The sequence below is a fragment of the Notothenia rossii genome (genome assembly GCF_949606895.1).
Source record: "Notothenia rossii genome assembly, chromosome: 6".
NCBI lineage: Eukaryota > Metazoa > Chordata > Actinopteri > Perciformes > Nototheniidae > Notothenia > Notothenia rossii.
Genome location: NC_136909.1, coordinates 57,646,710 through 57,668,722, shown reverse-complemented (window position 1 = coordinate 57,668,722; position 22,013 = coordinate 57,646,710). Strand labels below are relative to the sequence as shown.

At 39.3% G+C, this 22,013-nt stretch overlaps 1 protein-coding gene across 2 annotated transcripts in view; it reads right to left on the bottom strand.

Annotated features, from left to right (window-relative positions):
• The window catches only part of inpp5a (inositol polyphosphate-5-phosphatase A), a 215,933-nt gene that overhangs the window by 52,935 nt on the left and 140,985 nt on the right, over positions 1 to 22,013 (bottom strand). For both annotated transcript variants that reach the window (XM_079690298.1, XM_079690297.1), the window contains exons 7-8: positions 7,908 to 7,960; positions 6,589 to 6,708 (exon numbers count right to left, since the gene is read on the bottom strand). In XM_079690298.1, the coding sequence (XP_079546424.1) occupies positions 6,589 to 6,708; positions 7,908 to 7,960 (173 nt within the window). The remainder of the gene's footprint in view (positions 1 to 6,588; positions 6,709 to 7,907; positions 7,961 to 22,013) is intronic.

The following is a 22,013-nucleotide window of genomic DNA, read 5'->3' as shown; positions in this document are numbered from 1 at the left end:
ATTCCTGTGTCTGTGCTCACCTGTGTTCTTTTCCTAATAGTGGAACTGCACAAAACTGAAATAGAAATAAGTAATTGTGTCTCGTCAAGTTACTATTGACTGACATAGTGAAGCCCTGTGAGGAAGTGATTAGGTTTAGGAACACCTGTTGGTTTCTGGGTTTAGGTGCAGATTATACTTAATGGGAACATAGGCACAGAAAGGGGCACATATCAATGTGGGCTACAACACAAGGTACGTTTAGCTATGCCTGTGCTAGCTGGTAAAATAAATAAGGTAATTAGAGATATTACAATATACTGTGTGTAAATAAATAAATATTGGACAGCCAAATAATACCAAAATAATTGTGGCATTGCTAATAACTACAAACCGGGAGGATAAGCAAGATAAATCTACTTCGATGAACAGTTTTCATCTACAGTTTACATCATGTTAGTATATTAGACGTTCAGATTTGTACTTGTCTGGATAACAAAGGGATTATGTCAATTTTGGAGAATGGCAAAGCTGTATGGGAAAAAATCTCTGAAAGACCCATACCTAAACCATTTAGAGGAGACATTCAAAGTCCTTTGCAGGTGCTGGAGAAAGACTTGGTGTGTGTGTGAGAAATAAACAGGTCCACTATGAGCAGGGAGACACTGGTGAAGATTAACCTCTGCTCCTGAAGGCCTCCCAGGGTGAGAAGGTACACACACACACACACACACACACACACACACACACACACACACACACACACACACACACACACACACACACACACACACACACACACACACACACACACACACACACACACACACACACACACACACACACACACACACACACACACACACACACACACACACACACACACACACACACACACACACACACACACACACACACACACACACTCTAATATAGCTGCTGTATGTCGTAATGAAACACTGCTGCTATAACTTGAAGTGGACACACACTGCTCTGTTTAATAAATGCTTCTGCCCTCATGGAGGACCTCTGTGATTCTCCAGTCCTCCCTCCTGCAGCTCACCATGTCTATTGGCTGGAAACTGGCCGTCCTTTCTGTGCTCTTTCAGCCTGTTGTTCTGGGAAAAGCCCAAAGGGAAACATTTAGATTGGAGGGCTCTTTGAGACCCTCTGACAGTTGACTGATGACCGTCCATAAAATGACAAAGCATCGCTGTTTGGTGGCCATTGCGGACCACTGCCTCCCCATGGGAAACTAATTGCTTTGAATTGTTAACGGCAACATTATTTTTCTGCCAATCATTGCTTTTCAATGCCCGGAAAATGAGCATGAAACAAGTCTTTTCAGTGGACAAAACAGTTAAATGTCCCCAATGTTGATCAAATTAACTTCAGCACTGTGACAATGGACTATATTTGTGTGAAAATAATGGCACGCCACAAAGGACGCCTTTATGCCAGGATTTCACAGTTGTAATGTAAAACTGTTCTCCCCTGAACCGGACCAGCCACTCTGAATGGGGGTTGGAAAAAAGAAACAAACTCCAAAACACAAAAGGCATTTTCTTTTTTAAGGAAGTGGAAAAGAACCTGTTGATTTTATCTCATGCTATCATTTCACGGTCTCATTCAGCAGACATGTTTTCCAGCCTCTAGAGAGGCCAGGGGTTTCACCATCACTTCCATCACATCAGAGAAAACCTAAATAAGGTTATTTTGCACTGCAAACACACCATGCATATCGTTAGGGCTGCACCCTTTGGAAACAATTACTTATTGCCATTGCTTTGAAAGACATTGCAAATGCGATATTGTTCACGATATTGGAGGGAATGATAATGATAATTTATGCATCATAGTTATAGATTTATTATCATTGAAAAATATATTAAACTGATTAGAGTGCAATTTCTTTAAGGGATATGCTCGAAACAATTGTCTTGTTAGGTCTTAAAAAAATAATTGGTATGGCGGGATATCTTTGCAGCTACATACTAAATGGTATTTCAAAACATTTAGCATTACAAAAATATTGTCCATCCTGGAATTTGAATGTTGCACTAGTCCATGGAGTATGACGTTTTTTTTTTTTTTTTACATTGTGTGCCTCAAACACTATTAATCCTGGACATAATTATAAAACAGTGATTCTCCACATCAAGGCATAGCTGATTCAACAAGGTAAATAACTCTTGGAGCTCATGTGCTCACTTTCAAAGGACAGGAACACAGGCAGGGGATGCATTTGAAGCTTGGAAGTCCAAACATCAGCGCTATAGAGCAGAGCTGTTTTGATGTGACTCAATAGTCAGGTCTGGCCGGCTAAATGCTGTTCCTTCTCAGCATTGTTCCCCTGAGGCCTTGAAGCACTTTGGAGATAAACACCGTTTAGCAGTTAAAAGGGCCACAAAGGGAAAGGCTTATCAGATGCCTCCTCAATGGGCCGTAAGCTGCATTATTAGCCTGCGCCTCAGATAAGGTGGAGGCTGGAGTTTGATGCTCCGCAGCAGAACTGTGTGATCAGGCTCCTGATGGAACTCAGCCGCCCCCCCCCCCCCCTGCCTTTTCAGAATCAGAATTCCTGTATTTTTCCTGCAACGGGGAGATTTACAGTATTACAACAGCTAGGGTATAGAGCAGATTAAGAGTAGACTTAGATACTATATAAAAAAGTATGCAGGCGTTATTAATAAAAAAACACAATAAGTGAAACAAATAAGAGATAAGTAAACCATAGTTAACAAACAAGTTGCAGTATATTAAAAAAAATGACCATATACAAATATTGAAGTATATAAGTATCTGGTAATGTTTACAGATTGTAAATAAATTGAAGGAAAATGAAAGAGTAAATTGTCCGAGGGTATATTGCACAACGTTTTATATTCACAGGCAGTGTTATTTCCCATCAGGGATATTACAGTCTGTGTGTGTGTGGTGGTCTACCAGGGGTCTCTCCAATCCTGAGAGATTAGAGCTCAGAGAAGGCAGAGAGAAGAAGGGAAGGAGGGGGGAGTTTGGCTTTAGATATTCTCCCTGTCCCTTTTCCTGCTCTGCTTTCTGGAGGTAGGAGTCAGAGTTAGGACAATGGCCAAAAAGATGGTTCCCAACCAGCCTGAATGGAACACTGTTGGTGGTAGCGCAGCATTCAAAGCCGGCCCGGGCACATTGTCCTCCCAGATTGGCGGAGGAGAATGGAGTTTGCTGGTGGCTGCCAAAAGGTTAGCAGCCTCTGTGAAAGGACCGGCCCATTATTCACTGCCCTTTACAGAGCCGAGCCTCCTTTGTGCTCCCCCCCTTCCCTCTGCACCGCCAGCTCTTTCTCACTCCGCCGCTCCGGATCTGCGTCCGACAGTGTCCCCCAAAGTGTCCCCCAAAGTGAGGGAGTGAGGCGCGATGCCACCACCCCCCCCCCCCCCTTGTACCCCTAGCAGCACTGGAGGAATGTAACTAAGTACATATACTCAAGTACTGTACTTAAGTAAGAAATGGAAGTACTTAGACTTTAGTTTTTGCTACTTTATGCTTTACTCCACTACATCTTGTTGGCAAATATATATATATATATATATTTATATATATCACCTCATTTATTTGACAACATTAGTTACTAGTTACTTTTGCAGGTTCATATTTTTGATACATGAACTGAATTTGATTAATGCATTGTGATGTATTATTATTGCTGGAAATACCTGGCTGTCTAAAAAAAGTTCTCTCCACCTTTACCAGCTGCAAAATCGAAATTTTTAAAACATTAATGATAATCCACTGATAAAATATATATTATTCTGAAAATGGCATTTGTTTTAGAGCTTTAGTTAGAAGTTACACTGCAGATATTAGAATATTAATACAAATATAAATCAAATAATTCCTTATTATATATTATTAGAGGTTTAGCCACTCAGTATTATATAAAGAAATTCCAATAAAACCATATTTTACCAAGTGCAACATTGAAGGGTAAACTAATTAATGCATGCATAAATTATAATACAATATATTCTAAATATATGGCACTTAAATGGTACTTTGGGAATTAAAGTCTATTTAGATTTGATGTCTGTTTTACTGTTACTTAAGTCACATTTTGAATGGACTTTTACTTGTAACTGAGTATTTTTACACTGTAGTATTGCTACTTTCACTTAAGTAAATAATTTCTTCCTCCTATATTAGGGGAGCCGGAAAATAGAACCCTCTACCCACCACCCCACCATCCATGTAAAAAAAGAACCTTTAAATGGTATGGCCTAGAAGTAACAACAAGGTTACCATTCACAACACAAAGGGGATTTAGAAAGAGGGAGCGTGGAAACTGCCACTCAGCCAACACCATTTCTATTCAATCCCCTCAGCCCCCCAGCTAAACCTCAGACACGCCGCTATTTAGGTGTATTTACAAGGAAGGGGAAATAAATCAGCTGAAAAAGCATGATGAAAGCAGAGGAAATACAATGAAAACACTTAAACGTAAGCGACAACAGCGCTGCTTTAGAAACTGCATCATGCCAGTAAATCCAGGTAAGTTACGGCATAATAAAAAGGCAAAACTCCAGCTTCTCTGTCCATTAAAAGCGGACCATTCTTACATCAAATCAAGAATGAAGCACAGGTAAAATATGACCTCTTATAGAGAATACTTTGAGAGGAGCCTCATAATTCACGAGCATCAGAGAGCCCTCTGATAATGTATGCCACCCATATACGCATGTAGTTAGTCAAAGTGGAGGCGGGGCAGGGGTGGGGAGGGGGGGGTGGGGTGTGTTTGATGGGCGCGTCGTGCATTCTGATGCCATTTGAATGGGAGGTCACCTGCTGCAAGGCTTTTATTGTGTGTTAGCGTGGCCAGGTATGGAGCAGGGTTGCACCATGCACTCTCTCATGCCGCTGCGCTGCAAATGGATATCCCATAAATCACATTAGCCGGCCTATGAATGGACGGCCTCGCCTGTTTGTACAGAGGCTGGCTTTACCCAGAGTGAAGACATCGTTACCATTCCAATAGGATTCTGAAAGCCTCCCCAGCAGAAGTGAAAATGCTAAATGTTATTCTCAGGGTTGATCCTCTTGGGAGCAAGAATGTGCTTAAGGTATTAGACAGTTAATTAGATACTTAGAGAATAATACGCCTAATATGAGATTGGGAATTTTGGCCTTATGGCAGTTCAACAGGAGTCGGAGATGACCAACAACTTAGGGTTCATCCTCTATGGACTTTCTATTTCAGATTTGACTGAGATAAGACCAATCGGTTTTGAGTTTTAGTGTCCAAAGTAGAAATGGTGACACCTCTAAGGAACATGAAAATGTTCTGTAAATGTCATTGCAATGGAATTAGGATTTGTCCATTGGGGAAAATATTTTCATCCTATATTTATTTTTGATCAAACACATTTCGAGGTGTATCAATGGGACATTTTGAGCAGAGGGTGGTCCCAGGCAAAAAAAGGCGAGGGTCACGAAAACAAAACATTTAAATATCTTGGCAATCTGGTCAGTATTTTTTAAGTAATTTGACCAAAGTGTTTGTGATTCAGTAGCATTTCCCAAATGGGCAATTGACAAATACTTGGCTACTTGCATGTAGGGACTAGGGAGTGGGACAAAAACGTCAAATATGGGATTACACCTCAAGAAACGAAATATGCTTATGTAAGGACGAGAGGGACGGAAGAAGAACAGATAAAAGAGGAGTCCACAGACCGTGTAGTGAGTAAGACCCCCTGCTTTAGACAGATTTAATCCCACTGCTTCTTTTCCAGTCTCACTCTAAACCTCCATTACTGTATATATTCAAGTTTGACAGTTGACTACATTTACAATACTTAAACATTTAAAACATTGTTTACATAATGGATGACACCTATGTCTCTAATGCATTATTAACACACTTAAAATGCTTTATAATCTGCATATTAAACCCATTATAAGCATTTTATAAACACTTATTCAGTCAAGCCTCATCATACTTCATATTTTCTGGTAATTTACTGACATTGTTTTGCAAGGATTATAGTGTATTAGAATTCTCATATATGTAATGTATTAAATATATTTGATATAGTATTCTTATCCCTGTTATAATGCATATAATGTAATCATTTTCATTGGTCACTAGGTTATTTAACAGAAGTAACACAATTCAAAAGGTATTGGAAGATATACATGTGAATCTATTTATAAGTTATTTGTTCCTTTAATGAAGGTTAAAAATGATAACCAATAACCAATTATAACCATTGTTTCTGGGTAAGTGATGAAGACCTAGCAAATATGGTGAATATGTTGTAAGCTGGATATACGTATTGTTGTGCAGCATTATGAGGGGTAATTGCTGTAATTATACAGTAGTCTATAAGCAGATCAAAACATATTGTTATTTTCTTAATTATACGTCCCAGACATGGGGGTCATAGAAAATGCAAAGAAAATATCAGTTTCTATTACTTATAAATCATACATATTGTGGAAATTCACTTAAACAAGATGCAGGATAAATAGAGAGAGGTTTCATACGCAGGGATTCTCCCCACAGCCCCACATGTCAATGAGAACTGTGTTCAGGAATACAGTCTGGATGAAAGGCGTCCGTTGGGTTCCTACCTGTCTAAGACGTAGCCCAGCGCCTTCTGCCTGGTCCCGGAGTACACAGAGGGGCTCTTCTCCCACGCAATCAGGTTGGAGGCATCATGGAAAAGGTGGATGTTGACCAAATCAAAGGCACTGCGATGAAAAAACACTCTCAGTGACTTCATTATCCAGATGAATTCATCTTGCACGCATAACACGAGACATTTCATTCAACCATTGCAGCTTATGTAAATAAATTACAATTTAATTTGTTAATGAATCCATTAACTGCATTAAAACTTAATCATTGATAAAAGCTTGATTTCAGATGAGGGTTTGGATGAAACTCAAATGACAATGGACTTAAGTGAATGTGATGTGAAAGGCTGCTTTCTTGGTTGAGAAAGATTTCTGAAGTAGTCATTCTGTGAATGCTTTTAACATCCTGAATGATTTAGTTCCAAGAAACAAATAGAGTAAGCAAGTCCCTGAAATACAGAGGATTTAAAGTGGAGATGATTTTTCCTAGAGAAAAGAAAAACACGTTTTGATCAAATCAACAGAATCCTTTGAGTAGTCGATAAATAATAGAATAATAAAGCAACAAGGACACATTTTTAAGCGCTTGGTTTGAATGATCTGATTTCTCCTGAAGACACCCCCCTTGTAAGGCGGATCAAATCAATGCTATTTGACCCAGAAGGACTGGCTCTCCTCATGACGGCACATATCTCTCATACAAACACTAATCGGCTCTCCTTCAGTTTGTTCTGTCAGGCAGGAGCGAGACAGCTCAATGTACAGTGATGAACACCTCCCTGCAGATCATATCAATCTGCTTTGTTTGCATGGTGTTCGGCAGCCCCCCCCCACCCAGAGGAATAGTCTTATCTCAAGGGGCTTATTCTGCAGTGACAACCTGAACAACTGAATACATGCATGCTATCTCTGTCTCTCCCATCTCCCTATCCTTCTCCCTCTCTTGTCAAACGTCATGCCCCTATTAAATGCTTACCGTTTCAGCTCTTTAGTTCTCATGTCATCCTTCTATTAGATTACGATCCCCCCCACTCCTCGTCCCCCAATCCCCTGTTGTGCACGCTGGAAGTAAGCGAATGTATTCATGCCGTACAGGTTCAATTGCATTTAATCTTTTTGGTCATCTGTCATATGCAACTGCTTGACTAACGCGATTAGGTGTAATCAGATCCCTGATGCGTACTGTCCAGAGAGGGTTCAGCTGTGTGCTTTCTATGACCAGGATCACACATCGCAGGGACACGCTGAAATAGAATCTCTGATCACAGCTGGAATGAGGGGGGGGGGGGGGGAGTGTCTCTGCAGGAACTCACCAGTCTGCCAGGGCCCATCGAGTCCTGATGAATCCCTTTCTGGACCACTTGCACTGCGGAACAGAGACACTCAATATTAGTCAGGAATAAGTCATCAAAACACAAAAACGTTTACACAGTCATGGAACGATGTCTATCATCTGGTAGCATGGTTTTACATTTTTTCAACACAATCATAAACTATTATGTTGAATTTCTGGTAACTTATATGAGTCCTATCTCCATAATGCTTTTGAAACATACTTGTGTTATAATCTGCTTGAAGCATAAGGCCAATAAAAGCTTGTGATTAAAATTACACATTCGGAAAAAAATGTCTATCGTTGGGAGCAGGATTTTCACCACAATCATAACTATAATTTAGAATTTCTAGTAACTTTCTATGAGGCATATGTCTACAATGCATTTGAAACCCATACATTATATTCTACTTAAAGCACAAGGCAAATGAAACTGAAATGTTAAAAGTTTCACAGTCATGTAACAATGTCTATCATCTGGGAGCACGATTTCACATTTCTTCAACACGATCTATCACAGTTGAATTTCCGGTAACTCATGAGGCATATGTCTGTTGTGCATGTTAAACTGCTTACATCATATAATCTGCCTATCACAAAGTAAATGAAAGTTAGATTGATTTAACTTTCACGGTTGTGTAACGATGTCTATCATCTACTGTAGGAGCACGATTTAAAAATAATTCAACACGATCATAAACTCTTACATTGAATTTTGGATAACTTTATCGTAGTAGTATATCATTATGAAATAGATATTTGTATACAAGTATAATGAATATTATTGATTTGACCACTGAACACTACTTCAAGAGTTGTTCAAATATATCTTTCTTTCATCTTATTGAATTTACCACATTCCTACATCGTGTGCAGAAACATGGCATACTGTATGTCTATTATGCACATTACTTGTGTTAGTAATCTACTTAAAGAGCAACTTGCAGGTTTTTTTTTTTACTACATTTATGCTTAACCTTGCCTGAAAATTACAATAAAAAATGTTAATGCAGGATTTGATATGTTTTACAAGACATAAGGGCAGGAATTCAGAGGAAAAGGAGCCGTTTTGAGCTCTGCTACTAAAAACTGCTTTTTTTAACGTCATACGCGTCATATTACGTCACATGGGGGAGTTAACTTTCTCGGACTCGGTCTCTGCCCAATCCGCGGTAGTAGTTTGTAGTTGGTTTGAGCGGTTGTGATTTAGTGAGCTGGTATTTTTTCGGTAATTTTACATTGCATTTCACCATTTGTAATCATGGTGAGCTTGTGTTTGTGCAGGTTGCACAAACTCAAGCCTGTCATGGCATCGAGTCCACAGTTTCCCTCACGGGAAAAGGACCGGAGCTAGCGTTCGTTCCTTGGTGCGTTGTGCATCCACCTCCCTGCAGTACATACTCCGTCTCCACAGCTTTATCAAGAAACCGTATTACATCTCTCTCCCCGCTTCGCTGCACTCTCTCCCCTCCGGTACACGGCACCGTAAAACGTAGTGTGGAGTTGCATTAGGTAACGCTGTGGTGGCTGTACTGCTCCAGCCGTCTCCTTTGTGTTTGTTTGTTTCCCCCTGTCTGTGTTGTTTGTGTGGGCGTGGTGGCTGTCACTCCTGGCTCCCGGCTCAACCTCCACTCACCTGCTGCAATCAGCTGTGCACCCTCCCCGACTACACACCTGCTTTCCATCAAGCCATTTACAACGACATATCAACGGAGGCTCCACAACCTTTCTCCGCCAGATCGTCAAGTATCAGCCGTATCTCGCGTCTCCCCTCCGGTCAGCACCGTAGTGCGGAGTTGCATTAGGTAACGTGAGATACGGCTGATACTTGCGCATTAGTTTCTGTTATGGATCGGTATCAACAGTCCTGCCAGTAACGTTACTATATTATCAATACTACTTTAGTTATAGCCTGATATATGATTGCTAACTTTACAATGTTGTGATGTGACTGACGTTAGCTAACATGTTAACGCCGGTCACTCACCAAGACAGCTGCTCTGTTCTCCACTGGTTCTACTCACGCCAAAGCTCCATTTCTCTCCGATGGCTGTTATTTTTTCTAATCCTTGGCTGCTCCTGGTCTCTTGGACGCCTAGCAGGCTCATAATTATAATCATATGCATTCAAATATATATTTTCAACCTCTTCTGTGTCAAAACTAGCATTGTGATCCATGTTTATTCATACGGTAGACCGGCCGCTCTTCCCCTTGTTTCCCCCATGTTACGTCACACGCGGGATGTCACGTGCGGAGGCTTTTTTATGCGGAAGTGAAAATGTCTTACTAAAACGACGCCAGATGTCACTGTAGTGTATATTTCTGTATATTTTTGGGAAAATCTAGTGTATACATCATTTTCCTACACATTTATTCACTGGTGTCTCTAACCTGCAAGTTGCTCTTTAACCCTTGTACACCCCCCAAAAAACTGCTATTAAATACATACATACATAAATACATGGAGGCCCCATGATGGCAGCACAGTGTGTTTCTGTACCCTGCAAACAACCAAACTCTACATCCCACACAACAGGAAACACACCGATACTGTTTTCTACACGGACCACTATTGCGGTAAGCATGTTGTAACTTTCGGTTGTTGTTGTCATCTCCGGGTATCCCGTGTGCCTGTTCTGTTGCTGATAGCTTATTATCTTAAACTTAATCGATCGTTTTAAAACTCTTGATCACGGCAACTGCATGACGTTGTAATCACACGTTACTACAGCTTAAGCACTCACAATTCTCCTTCTCTTAGCGACTGTAACTCCACAGTTGCCTACACCCTTTTCGGGTTTGCTAACGGTAGCTACTTTAACTTGATAGCTAGCCATGGCTCTTTCCCCACCCTCGGGTGCTATTTCCTGCTCTAACTGTCTCATGTTTGGTTACTTCCCTACCTCCTTTACTGGTACCGATACATGTGTTAAATGTAGTATAGTTGTTAGGTTGGAGGCGGGAATCATAGCCATAGAAGCCCGGCTCCGCATCTTAGAAAGTAACTCAGCTACAGTAAAGCCCATGTTAGCCGGTGCGGACCGGCAAAAGGTAGCTCCTCTTAGCCGTCCCCCGGCAACTCCCGAGCAGCAGGGAGATTGGGTGACTGTTCAGAAGGGGTATAACGCGAAACCCGCAGGTTCCCACCAACCCGTTCACGTATCTAACAGATATTCCCCACTCAGCGAGACACCCACTGAGAAGCCAACTCAGGTTATTGGTAGCTCTATCATGAGACACGTGAATTTAGAGACCGAAGCCTCCACAGTCACATGCATTCCGGGGGCCAGATCGGGCGACGTTGAGGCGCATCTTAAACTGCTGGCTAAAAATAAAAGTAAATTCAGTAGGATTGTTATTCACGTCGGTGGTAATGATGTTCGTTTACGCCAATCAGAATGCACCAAACTTAATGTGGCGTCGGTGTGTGGTTATGCTAAAACAATGTCGGACACCGTCATCTTCTCTGGTCCCCTCCCCAATCTGATCAATGATGACATGTATAGCCGCATGTCATCATTTCAGCGCTGGTTGTCTTGGTGGTGCCCAGCAAACATTGTGGGCTTCGTAAATAATTGGACAGCCTTCCGGGGAAAACCTGGTCTGATTAAGAGAGACTGCATTCATCCTACTTTGGAAGGGGCAAATCTCATTTCGGCAAACATTTCAGGGCTTTGTGGACTTAATCCATGACAAACTGGAGTTGAGACCAGGAGGCGGAGTCACAGTCTTACACGCTTCTCTGCGCTCTCTCCTAGGCAGTCATCCATAGGAATCCCGAACCCAATAAAATACCCAATATTAACGGTGTGTGTGTCTGCCCAAGGACAATTTAAGGTAAAACCTAATAGAGGTGTCATACATAATAACCTAATAAAAGTAAATGTAACAACTACTACAGTGCAACAAAACAGGAAGATTAAATGTGGTCTCTTAAACATAAGATCTCTAGCATCTAAAGCAATATTGGTAAATGATTTAATATCAGATTATAATATTGATATATGCTGTCTCACTGAAACTTGGTTGAGACATAAAGAATATGTCAGCATAAATGAGGCCACTCCACCTAGCCATACCAATACTCATATTGCCCGAGGCACGGGCCGAGGAGGTGGAGTTGAAGCAATCTTTGACTCAAGTTTACTTATCAATACTAAACAAAAATTAAATGATACCTCCTTTGAAAGCCTCATTTTTAGTCTTACGCATCCGACCTGGAAAATTTTGCAGCCAATCTTATTTGTTACAGTTTACCGTCATTTTTAACTCTTAGAAACAAAATTAATGACCTCTTGCCTTTGACCAGTATAGTATTATCAACAGCTCCCGGAAACGTAAGTTCTAATATTACACTAGATAGTAAACTAGAATGCTTTTCAGCCATAAACCTTGAACAATTAAATTCAATGATTCTCTCTTCTAAACCATCAACGTGTATCTTAGACCCGATTCCAACTAAGCTGTTAAAAGAAGTTTTTCCATTAATTAGCACATCTTTATTAAATATTATGAATATGTCTTTATTATCAGGCTATGTTCCACAATCATTCAAAGTAGCAGTGATAAAACCGCTTCTTAAAAACCACAACCTCGATCCAGAGGTTTTAGCCAACTATAGACCTATTTCTAATCTTCCGTTCCTCGCAAAAATTCTTGAGAAAGCAGTTGCAAAACAGCTGTGTGCCTTTTTTCCCATTTTTCGACGCTGCGGCTTATATAACGGTGCGGCTAATCTATGGATTTTTACAGCTAACGGCCACTAGGGGACCTCCTAAATCTATGGATTTTACAGGTTACAGTCCACCACCTATAAGTCTATGGGCTCTATGGCCGGTCCGCGGACCCCCACCTTTAAGCGGCGGGTTCCAGCAGGAAAAGCTGGAGGCCGGAAAAGAGTGAGACAGGTAGCGCGCAGAAGTAGAAGTGGAACCGAGAGTGGTACGAGAGACAGAACGAGAGCAAGACAGACAGACATTACGAGAGCGAGACAGTTTGTCCCCGTACCACTGGTTGAAAACCGCTGCTGTAGATCAATGCCGGTACGTGCGCTGGGAGCGCACCGTTTAAGTTTGAAAGTTGAAAAGTTTGTGTGTCTGAAACGCTATGTGATACAGTACAGTTTACACAGCACAGTACATGTTCTGTAGCTATTATTGCACTAAATGGTAACATTTGAATACGTTATGCAAATATGCAACTTGTTTGTTGAAATGTTAATCAATGGGAGCTTCCTCAAACAGCCATCTCTTTCCCGACAATCCCCTCTGTGCACGAACCCTTACATATGGTAATTAAACATTAAAACACCTGCGGCTTATAGTCCAGTGCGGCTTATATATGTACACATCATTCAATTTAGCTGCTGCGGCTTATATTCAGGTGCGCCTTATAGTCCGAAAATTACGGTACTTAAAAAACTATGATTTATTTGAAGTTTTTCAGTCTGGCTTTAGAACACATCATAGCACAGAGACAGCTCTGGTTAAAGTCACAAATGACATTCTAATAGCCTCAGACAAGGGACTTGTCTCTATTCTTGTTTTGCTCGATCTCAGTGCTGCATTTGATACAATCAACCATGATATCCTATTGCAAAGACTTGAGCACTAAGTTGGCATACAGGGAACTGCTTTAGGCTGGTTTAGGTCCTATCTATCTGAACGCTCTCAGTTTGTACGTGTCAACGATGAATCTTCCACGCAAACCAAAGTTAGCCATGGAGTGCCACAGGGCTCAGTGCTCGGACCTATTTTGTTCACATTATATATGCTTCCGTTAGGCAATATTATAAGGAATCATTCTGTAAACTTTCATTGTTATGCGGATGATACTCAACTATATTTATCAATCAAGCCTGATGAAATTAATCATCTAAATAAAATTCAAGACTGCCTCAAGGACTTAAAAACGTGGATGACCTTACATTTTTTTATGTTAAACATGACCAAAACTGAAGTTATTGTACTTGGCCCAAAGAATCTACGAAACAAATTATCTAAAGATATACTAACTATGGATGGCATTAATTTGGCCTCCAGTGAGACTGTAAGGAATCTTGGTGTTATATTTGATCAGGATTTATCCTTTAACGCCCACATAAAATCAATTTCAAGGACTGCCTACTTCCATCTACGTAACATTGCAAAAATCAGGCATATCTGGCCTCAAAACGATGCAGAGAAACTAGTCCATGCATTTGTTACTTCAAGGCTGGATTATTGTAACTCCTTATTATCAGGGTGTACCAAGAAGTCAGGCAAGTTGCTTCAGCTGATTCAAAAAGCTGCAGCTCGTGTACTAACCAGAGTTAGGGAAAGGGACAACATTACTCCTGTTCTGGCTGCCTTACACTGGCTCCCTATAGAACACAGGATAGAATTTAAAAAATTTCTTCTCGCCTACAAAGCCCTTAATGGGCAGGCGCCATCTTACCTTAAAGAACTCATTATACCCTACTGTCCTACTAGGGCATTGCGTTCCAAGAATGCAGGGTTGTTGGTTGTTCCTGGAGTCTCTAAAAGTAGAATGGGAGCCAGAGCCTTTTCTTATCAAGCTCCACTTTTGTGGAATCAGCTTCCAGTTTGTGTTCGGACGGCCGACACTCTATCCGTTTTTAAGAGTGCGCTTAAGACCTTCCTTTTTGATAAAGCTTATAGTTAGGGCTGATTAGATTCAGCCCCTAGTTTTGCTGATATAGGCTTAGTTTGTCAGGGGACATCTTACTTCTTCCTTTTCTCTGTCTATACCTGTGTACTCTCATGTTCCGATTAACCTAGCTTCCCCAAATGTCTTTCTTTTTGGTGTCTATATACGCCGGGATCCGGAGTCATGGATGATCCTGCGGTCCTGTGTCATGGATCGTGAGTCCTGGATCTTGAGTCGTGGCTGTGGTCCTGGATCATAAGTCCTGGATGGATATCCTCGTGGATTCATCTTCCTATTATACACACATGCATTTCCAAACATTTGGACTACCTATGTTGCAAGTGTACTATCTTTTCAATTTACACACGGCATCTATTGCACGTCTGTCCGTCCTGGGAGAGGGATCCCTCCTTTGTTGCTCTCCCTGAGGTTTCTCCCATTTTTCCCTTTAAACTGTGGGTTTTCTCTGGAAGTTTTTCCTTGTACGATGTGAGGGTTCTAAGGACAGAGGGTGTCGTATTGTCATACTGATATTCTGTACAAACTGTGAAGCCCACTGAGACAAATGTAACATTTGTGATATTGGGCTATATAAATAAACATTGATTGATTGATTGATAAATACATCAATATTTTGTTCTACTTTTTTTGTTGATGAATCACTTAAACAACTTCTAACGTACTAAAAACTACCAAACATTGAATCATTTTCAGGATTTTAACTCTTTAAATGTCTGATTCATTATTTGAATTATTTCATTATTAATGAAAAAAAATGAAATTGCTTCAATATAATAATTAGTAGAGGTATGGAACTTTGGTGGTTATTAGAGTCTTGGATGTGTCAAAGATTAGCAACAAAATTGATTTGACTGCATTATTATTGTTTATGCAGCATCAGATGCTAGTATCTGACAAACTACAATGTCTGTGTCAACACATTTCACAAAACTGTACTGTGTTAGTCAATAGTAATAATATTAAGGTGAACCTATTTTATGTTAAATGTGTTGACATAATACATTTTATTAAAGTCAAAGTTTCAGTTTTTTCAATGTGGGACCAACATTTCACAATGTTTTGACTTTTTCATTTCATTTCAAACCTTTATTTATCCAGGTGTATCCCATTGAGATCATTGATCTCTTTTTCAAGGGAGACCTGCTCAAGTAGGTTCCACATGAAACATAAAAAAACATAAACAAAACAACAAAAGGACATCTCACAGCATCACAAACTATGAACATAGTTTATTACTATGCATTATAATCTGCTTACAACCCATCATTATATTATTCACTCATAAATACTCATAATGCTTTATAATAATAATCATTAATAAGATGTTTTTATTAGGATTTATAAGGTTATGTTTCTTTATACCGGGTGAAAACCTGAATGAATACATTTTTTTAAATATATTTATCATAGCAATGTTAAGTGGACATTAAACAGAGAAATATGTATGACAAACTAAACAATCCGTAATAAATAATTGCATGTTTAAGTTCATTTGTTTTTGTTGAAGAATTCACCTGGTCACATGAGATCCCTAACCTTGATGTGATATTAAGTGGGGAGGGACAAAATCTCTTCCTCAAACGAGGGGCAGGACAGAATCACTTACTTAGATTAACTTATAATCATATTCAAGTGCATTACAATCACTGCTATAATGAGATATAGATCAGATCTGAAAGATAATCCTGTATTGCAACTATGGGAACAACAATACATGATACATATACACATGATACATTATGATCCTTGCAAACATAGAAATATCTATTTTAAAATGTTAAGGAGACTTGAGCTCATAAGTAACTTAAAAAAACTATAATGTTATAAAATTATTGTTTTTGTATAATACATCATATGCATCCAAAAGAGAATTTCAAGTTGATGTACAGTATTGAAGAGGCACTTCTTCTTCTTTAATGACAACCATCTAATGTTACTGTATGCGTGTTACTGTGGAGACAATATTAAATGATTATAAAAAATATTTAAATTAAGTAAAAGTACATCAAACTTGTACTTAAGTACAGTAGTTCAACAAATGTTCGTATTTACTTTCCACCAATGATGTTTATATGTCCATCTGTAATCGATATACTTTCCTTAATGCAGACAAATCTGTGCCATTTGCAATGTCGAAATAATAATGCAGATGCCTGTTTCATGCCTTTAACGCATAACTTATGGAGGAGAGTTATACAAACGATACTGAGTATTGAACCGCGCACATTCAGTTTGCAGCTGTTTGATCAGATCCCACAGTCCTGAGTTAATTATCCAATCAGACCTTTCTCAAACAGCACATGATTCCCCATGAAGCTGCTTATTACATGAGACAAACGCATGTTGTGAGTGTTCTCGTTCTGAGAAGAAACATAAGTCTCTTCCCTCAGCCTCTCTCCTTAACCGGCTATGGCTCTCTGAGACTCCTAATGGGGAGTTAATTGCAGTGATGAATAAACTAATTATGGGCAAGGTCACATAATTACAAATTGACTAATTTTATTTTTTTCCTCAACTCAGATGCAAATTAAAAGGCTAAGAGGTATTTGATTGCACCTCACATCTTTCAATCTGCATTAGTACAAGATTAACTGTATCAAATTGAATTACATTAGCATACTTGAATTAATCCATACTGCCTGTGCAGGATGTATGGCTCCAATTATAACTGGCTGTCCCAATATGGTGACTTTGAAAGGAGCAAATGGAATTAGATGTGAGTGTCACACTGCAGCAGAACAAATTCACCTTACACTTTAGGAAAAATAACATCTTAACCTAACTAGATCGGAATATTTTTAAATGAGAAACAAATGCAGTGAGGGTTTCTACGGCTGGAGCCAAGTTAGATTTATTTTTATTGTATTATGTAAAGGATTAACTACATTAATTGTTGAGTGATTGAGGTATTACCTAAATGTTCATAGCAACACAAAACACATCCCTGTTGGTGCTTTGAAATTGTAAAAAGATACGTATAATAATAATAATAACACTATCCTTTTCTGAGTGATGTTAATGCACAATCTATTTGGAGATTTTTTAATAGCAATGTCAGAAATATAAAAATCTAAACTCCTACCTGGCATTTTTTAAAGGGGCCCTATTTTCAGGTTCATATTTGTATCTTGTGGCTTTGATGTTCAAAAAGCTCTTTATTTTTCTCATACTGCCTGTGCTGCAGCACCTATTTTCACCCTCTGTCTGCTCTGTTGTGATTGGTCAACAGCTTAGCGATAGCCCGCCCCTTAGCCTACCACATCACTTTTGCGAAAGTAAAACACACTACAGGGAAGGGAAAACACCCCAAAAAGCACAATAGCCTTCAACCTTTAGAAATTAGAATAAACAATTGAAATCATTTAAAAATGATTAAACGCCTTATTTGTATTAAACCTATTAGGACTTTGTAGGGATCCACAGGAACCTGAATAAGCAACCCTGTCTCCTAAAAATTACGTTCCCACAGAACTAAACTGCATTCTCAATTACGTTTAGCTAGAAACGTATTTTCTCCCGTGTTACATTCGTTATGAAAGCATCTCAAATATGTTTATTTTCTACATATCTTCTAGAAACATATTTTCTCCCACGTTAAGTTTCTTATGAACGTATCTTAAAGACGTTTATTTTCTACATATCTTTGCCATTTATTGTCTTGCTTATAATAATGATAATAGTCATTTATAAATATCATTTTAGAGCACACATTTGAAATCAGTAGGCGAGGCTGTAATTTCGCCAGCTGTTACTCTCATGAGCGAGGCAGAAAATAATAATTTTAACATGCCAAAAAGCTGCTGTGTCGTTTATTGCACTTCAAACATTAAAACAAATCCAGAGTTACGTGTTTCTCTACTTCCTCTAAGAAGAAAGGACAGTAACAGAAGATCATCTCTGTGACGCCAGATGTGGTGTTGTTAATTTGATATGATAATCCGACATTTTGTTTTAGGATGGACGAAGACATTACAATACCCATAATACCCAGCTATCGTTCGGGACTACAGTCCCGTTGACAAACCCTTGATTAATCTTCAAGCTCTGTGATTGGATGTTGGAGTGGCAGTGCGCCAAGGTTACGCCGAGCGTACAAGCTCTTTGAAATGGAACAGAAACAATGGCAGACTATTCAAAACTGGGACTCGAACGCCCCCCAGAACTACACATGCTGGCCCATTGTGTTTCGCAACATGTTCTCTATGGCAGTGGTTCTCAAAGTGGGGTCCGCGACCCCCCGGGGGTCCGTGGCACTCTGCCAGGGGGTCCGTGAAAAGTTTTCAGATTCATTCATTTAAATTTCATGATATCATTTTTTTTTCATTATATTTTTTTTACAAAGGGCTTCATAGTTCAACAAATAATATTTTATTTTTTTAATCTAAAATAGTTCATAGATTACGTTCTAATCTAACGAATCTATACATTTAAAAATCAAGCGCGTCACCCGTTACCATGGAAACAACAATAACTGGTACGTCAGTCAGAGAGCGCCACTGCTAGCATCATAGAGATATAACACGGCTAGCATACTACGAAGATGGACTGATATTTTTAAACGACGGTTACGGCTACAAATGAAGTAAATGAAAACAAAAGTAAGGAAATACGATGAGGAGTATCTCCAATATGGATTTATTGAAGTGGAAGGGAAACCGAAATGTCTGATATGCCTGCGGTGTCTTGCCAATGAGGCGATGAAGCCTGCCAAATTGAAGAGGCACCTCGAGACCAAGCATCCAGATTATGTAAAAAAAGACCGGGCTTTTTTTAGAGGAAGGGCGAGGACTACAGCCAGCAACAACAACGGATGGTTAATGTTACGTCTGTTTCTGCTAAAGAGCAGACGGACGAATTTAGGACATGTCTGCTGATATCAAATCACAACTGCTGGAAAGACTGAGAGGGTCTAAATTCGCGGTTCAATTGGATGAGTCCATTGATGTGTCCGGCTCTGCGCGGCCTCATCGCACTGGCGCGAGAGGAGAGGGAGAGCCGCAGAAGTGAGACTGACTGAGATTACTTTGAGCAACATGCATGGGAATAAGTTACAATACAATACATTTGTGTATATTTCTCGCTATTCAGATGGTCGCTGCCTGGTGCTGCTGTTGCGCAATGTGCAGTAGTGTCCTCTTTTCGCACCATGACATTATCAGTTATGAATTTGTTTTTCACTGCTTGAGAAAATGGATTTGTGGCTGAGAGCGTGTGAAAAATCTCAATTGTGTGAGAGTTGGCAGCCCTGTGAACTCGCTTGACATTATTATGTATGAAACTGGCAATCAGATTTATTTACTTATTAATCGAAGGTGCCGGAACGCTGTTCTGGATCGTTCCCGCCCACTTTAACCCGTGTGTGTGTGTGTGTGTGTGTGTGTGTGTGTGTGTGTGTGTGTGTGTGTGTGTGTGTGTGTGTGTGTGTGTGTGTGTGTGTGTGTGTGTGTGTGTGTGTGTGTGTGTGTGTGTGTGTGTGTGTGTGTGTGTGTGTGTGTGTGTGTGTGTGTGTGTGTGTGTCTTCACTTGCAGAGAAAAGCAATCAGCTTCATGGACTGCTTTGCATCACTCCAATAGTGTCCAGAGCTGGCTGCTATTACAAGTAGTGGTTTGGGATTGTAGCAATGCAGTTGCAGTTGTTTTGCAATTTACTTGATATATGTTGCAATGCAGGCATGTGTTCAATTGTTTATAGCCTGCATTTATTTTGTTATTAGACTTTTATAAATCATTTAATTTTAACTAAGAGTGAAACACTTGGTGTGTGTGTGTGTGTGTGTGTGTGTGTGTGTGTGTGTGTGTGTGTGTGTGTGTGTGTGTGTGTGTGTGTGTGTGTGTGTGTGTGTGTGTGTGTGTGTGTGTGTGTGTGTGTGTGTGTGTGTTGAAATGCACTTCAAATGATCACTTTTCTCTTGATTTCCCTTTGATATTTTGTTTAGGTACAGTGTTACTTGCAGCTGATTGATTGATTGTTTTATGGGTATTCTGTGTTGAGATGGTGCAAATATTTTTAATACATATCTAATATATTTCTAATACATTGCTCTTGTGTTGTTCTTTCACATAACTAAGACTATAGAAGTGTAAAAAATAGGCTACGTCAGATTATTCCAAGGGACATACATGTCAAGTCAAGTCAATTTTTATTTATATAGCCCAAAATCACAAATCGGAATGAGGGGGTCCTTGGTGTATTCTCTATCTTGTAAGGGGTCCTTGGCTGAAAAACAATTGAGAACCTCTGCTCTATGGCACGTCTCAACTGGGAATTGTAGTTTTAAAAGACGTTTTTGTTTTTACCAAAATTAGAAGTTGACAGTATTAAACTGTGTACAGCCCTGGAGGTTTAGGCGATAGGAAACACATTGGTGTGTACAAATGTAAAACATGTAATTACTAAATGGGGGGGGAAATCGCTTGTTTCCATAATGGGCAGCATTAATATATACCCACATGACAGCTCATTGTTACTTTGTAATTCTACTCCTCTACAATTCAGAGGTTAACCTGGTATTTTTACTCCACTACATTTATTTGAGTTACTTTGCAGATTTTGATTAATGATGTGAAATATAAACAACCCTTAAAACAGACTTTAGTTACACCTGAGTAAAATTCAGGGAATGTGATTGTCAAGTGCCAACAATCAGGAGAGATATTTGATAGTTGGTGCTTGAGAAGATTAAACATTTATCTGCAGATCTCTATAAAGTATATTAATTATTCGTTATTTTCTACTAATAGTTCATTAAACACTGTATATAATTGCTATTTTGCACATCCCTTTCAAGATTTCCTAAGGTTTATAGACATATCATATAGACAACTACAGTGTAGTTATGCAACAGTGCTTCACAAGACATCTATCAATATGTGTGTATACCTCCACCATTAAACTGTCAAATTCTGCACATTGCTTATACTATCTACATACATAAGAGTATCATTAATGTGTATAATATCAGTTAAAATAAGTGCTTCAACATTGTTAACATTGCAGGAAAGCAATATACTAGAGACGTTAAGTACTTTGTCAGGCTTAATATATCTATCTGTAGATAGATACCCCCAAAGCTTTTTTCCTATTTAAAAGAAGACCTTAACCTAAAGTATTCTTAAATGTGTTGCTAAAGGTTAATTAGTTTGTCTGTTTTGCACATCCTCATATTAATATCTTTGTACATCCATCACAAAACTGTTTTATTGTAGAGATCACTTACAGTATCTTCTTGATTTTTTATATTCTATATTTCTATCATTGACCTTCTACTTTCCCCCTATGAAAGTATGTACTCTTAATATTTTTTTCATCAAATAACATTATTCAACAAAAATAACATTATTCAACAAAAATAATTCAATAATGTGCTTTAACCACTAGGCGGTGCACACAAGGTACACACAGCATACTAAAAATAA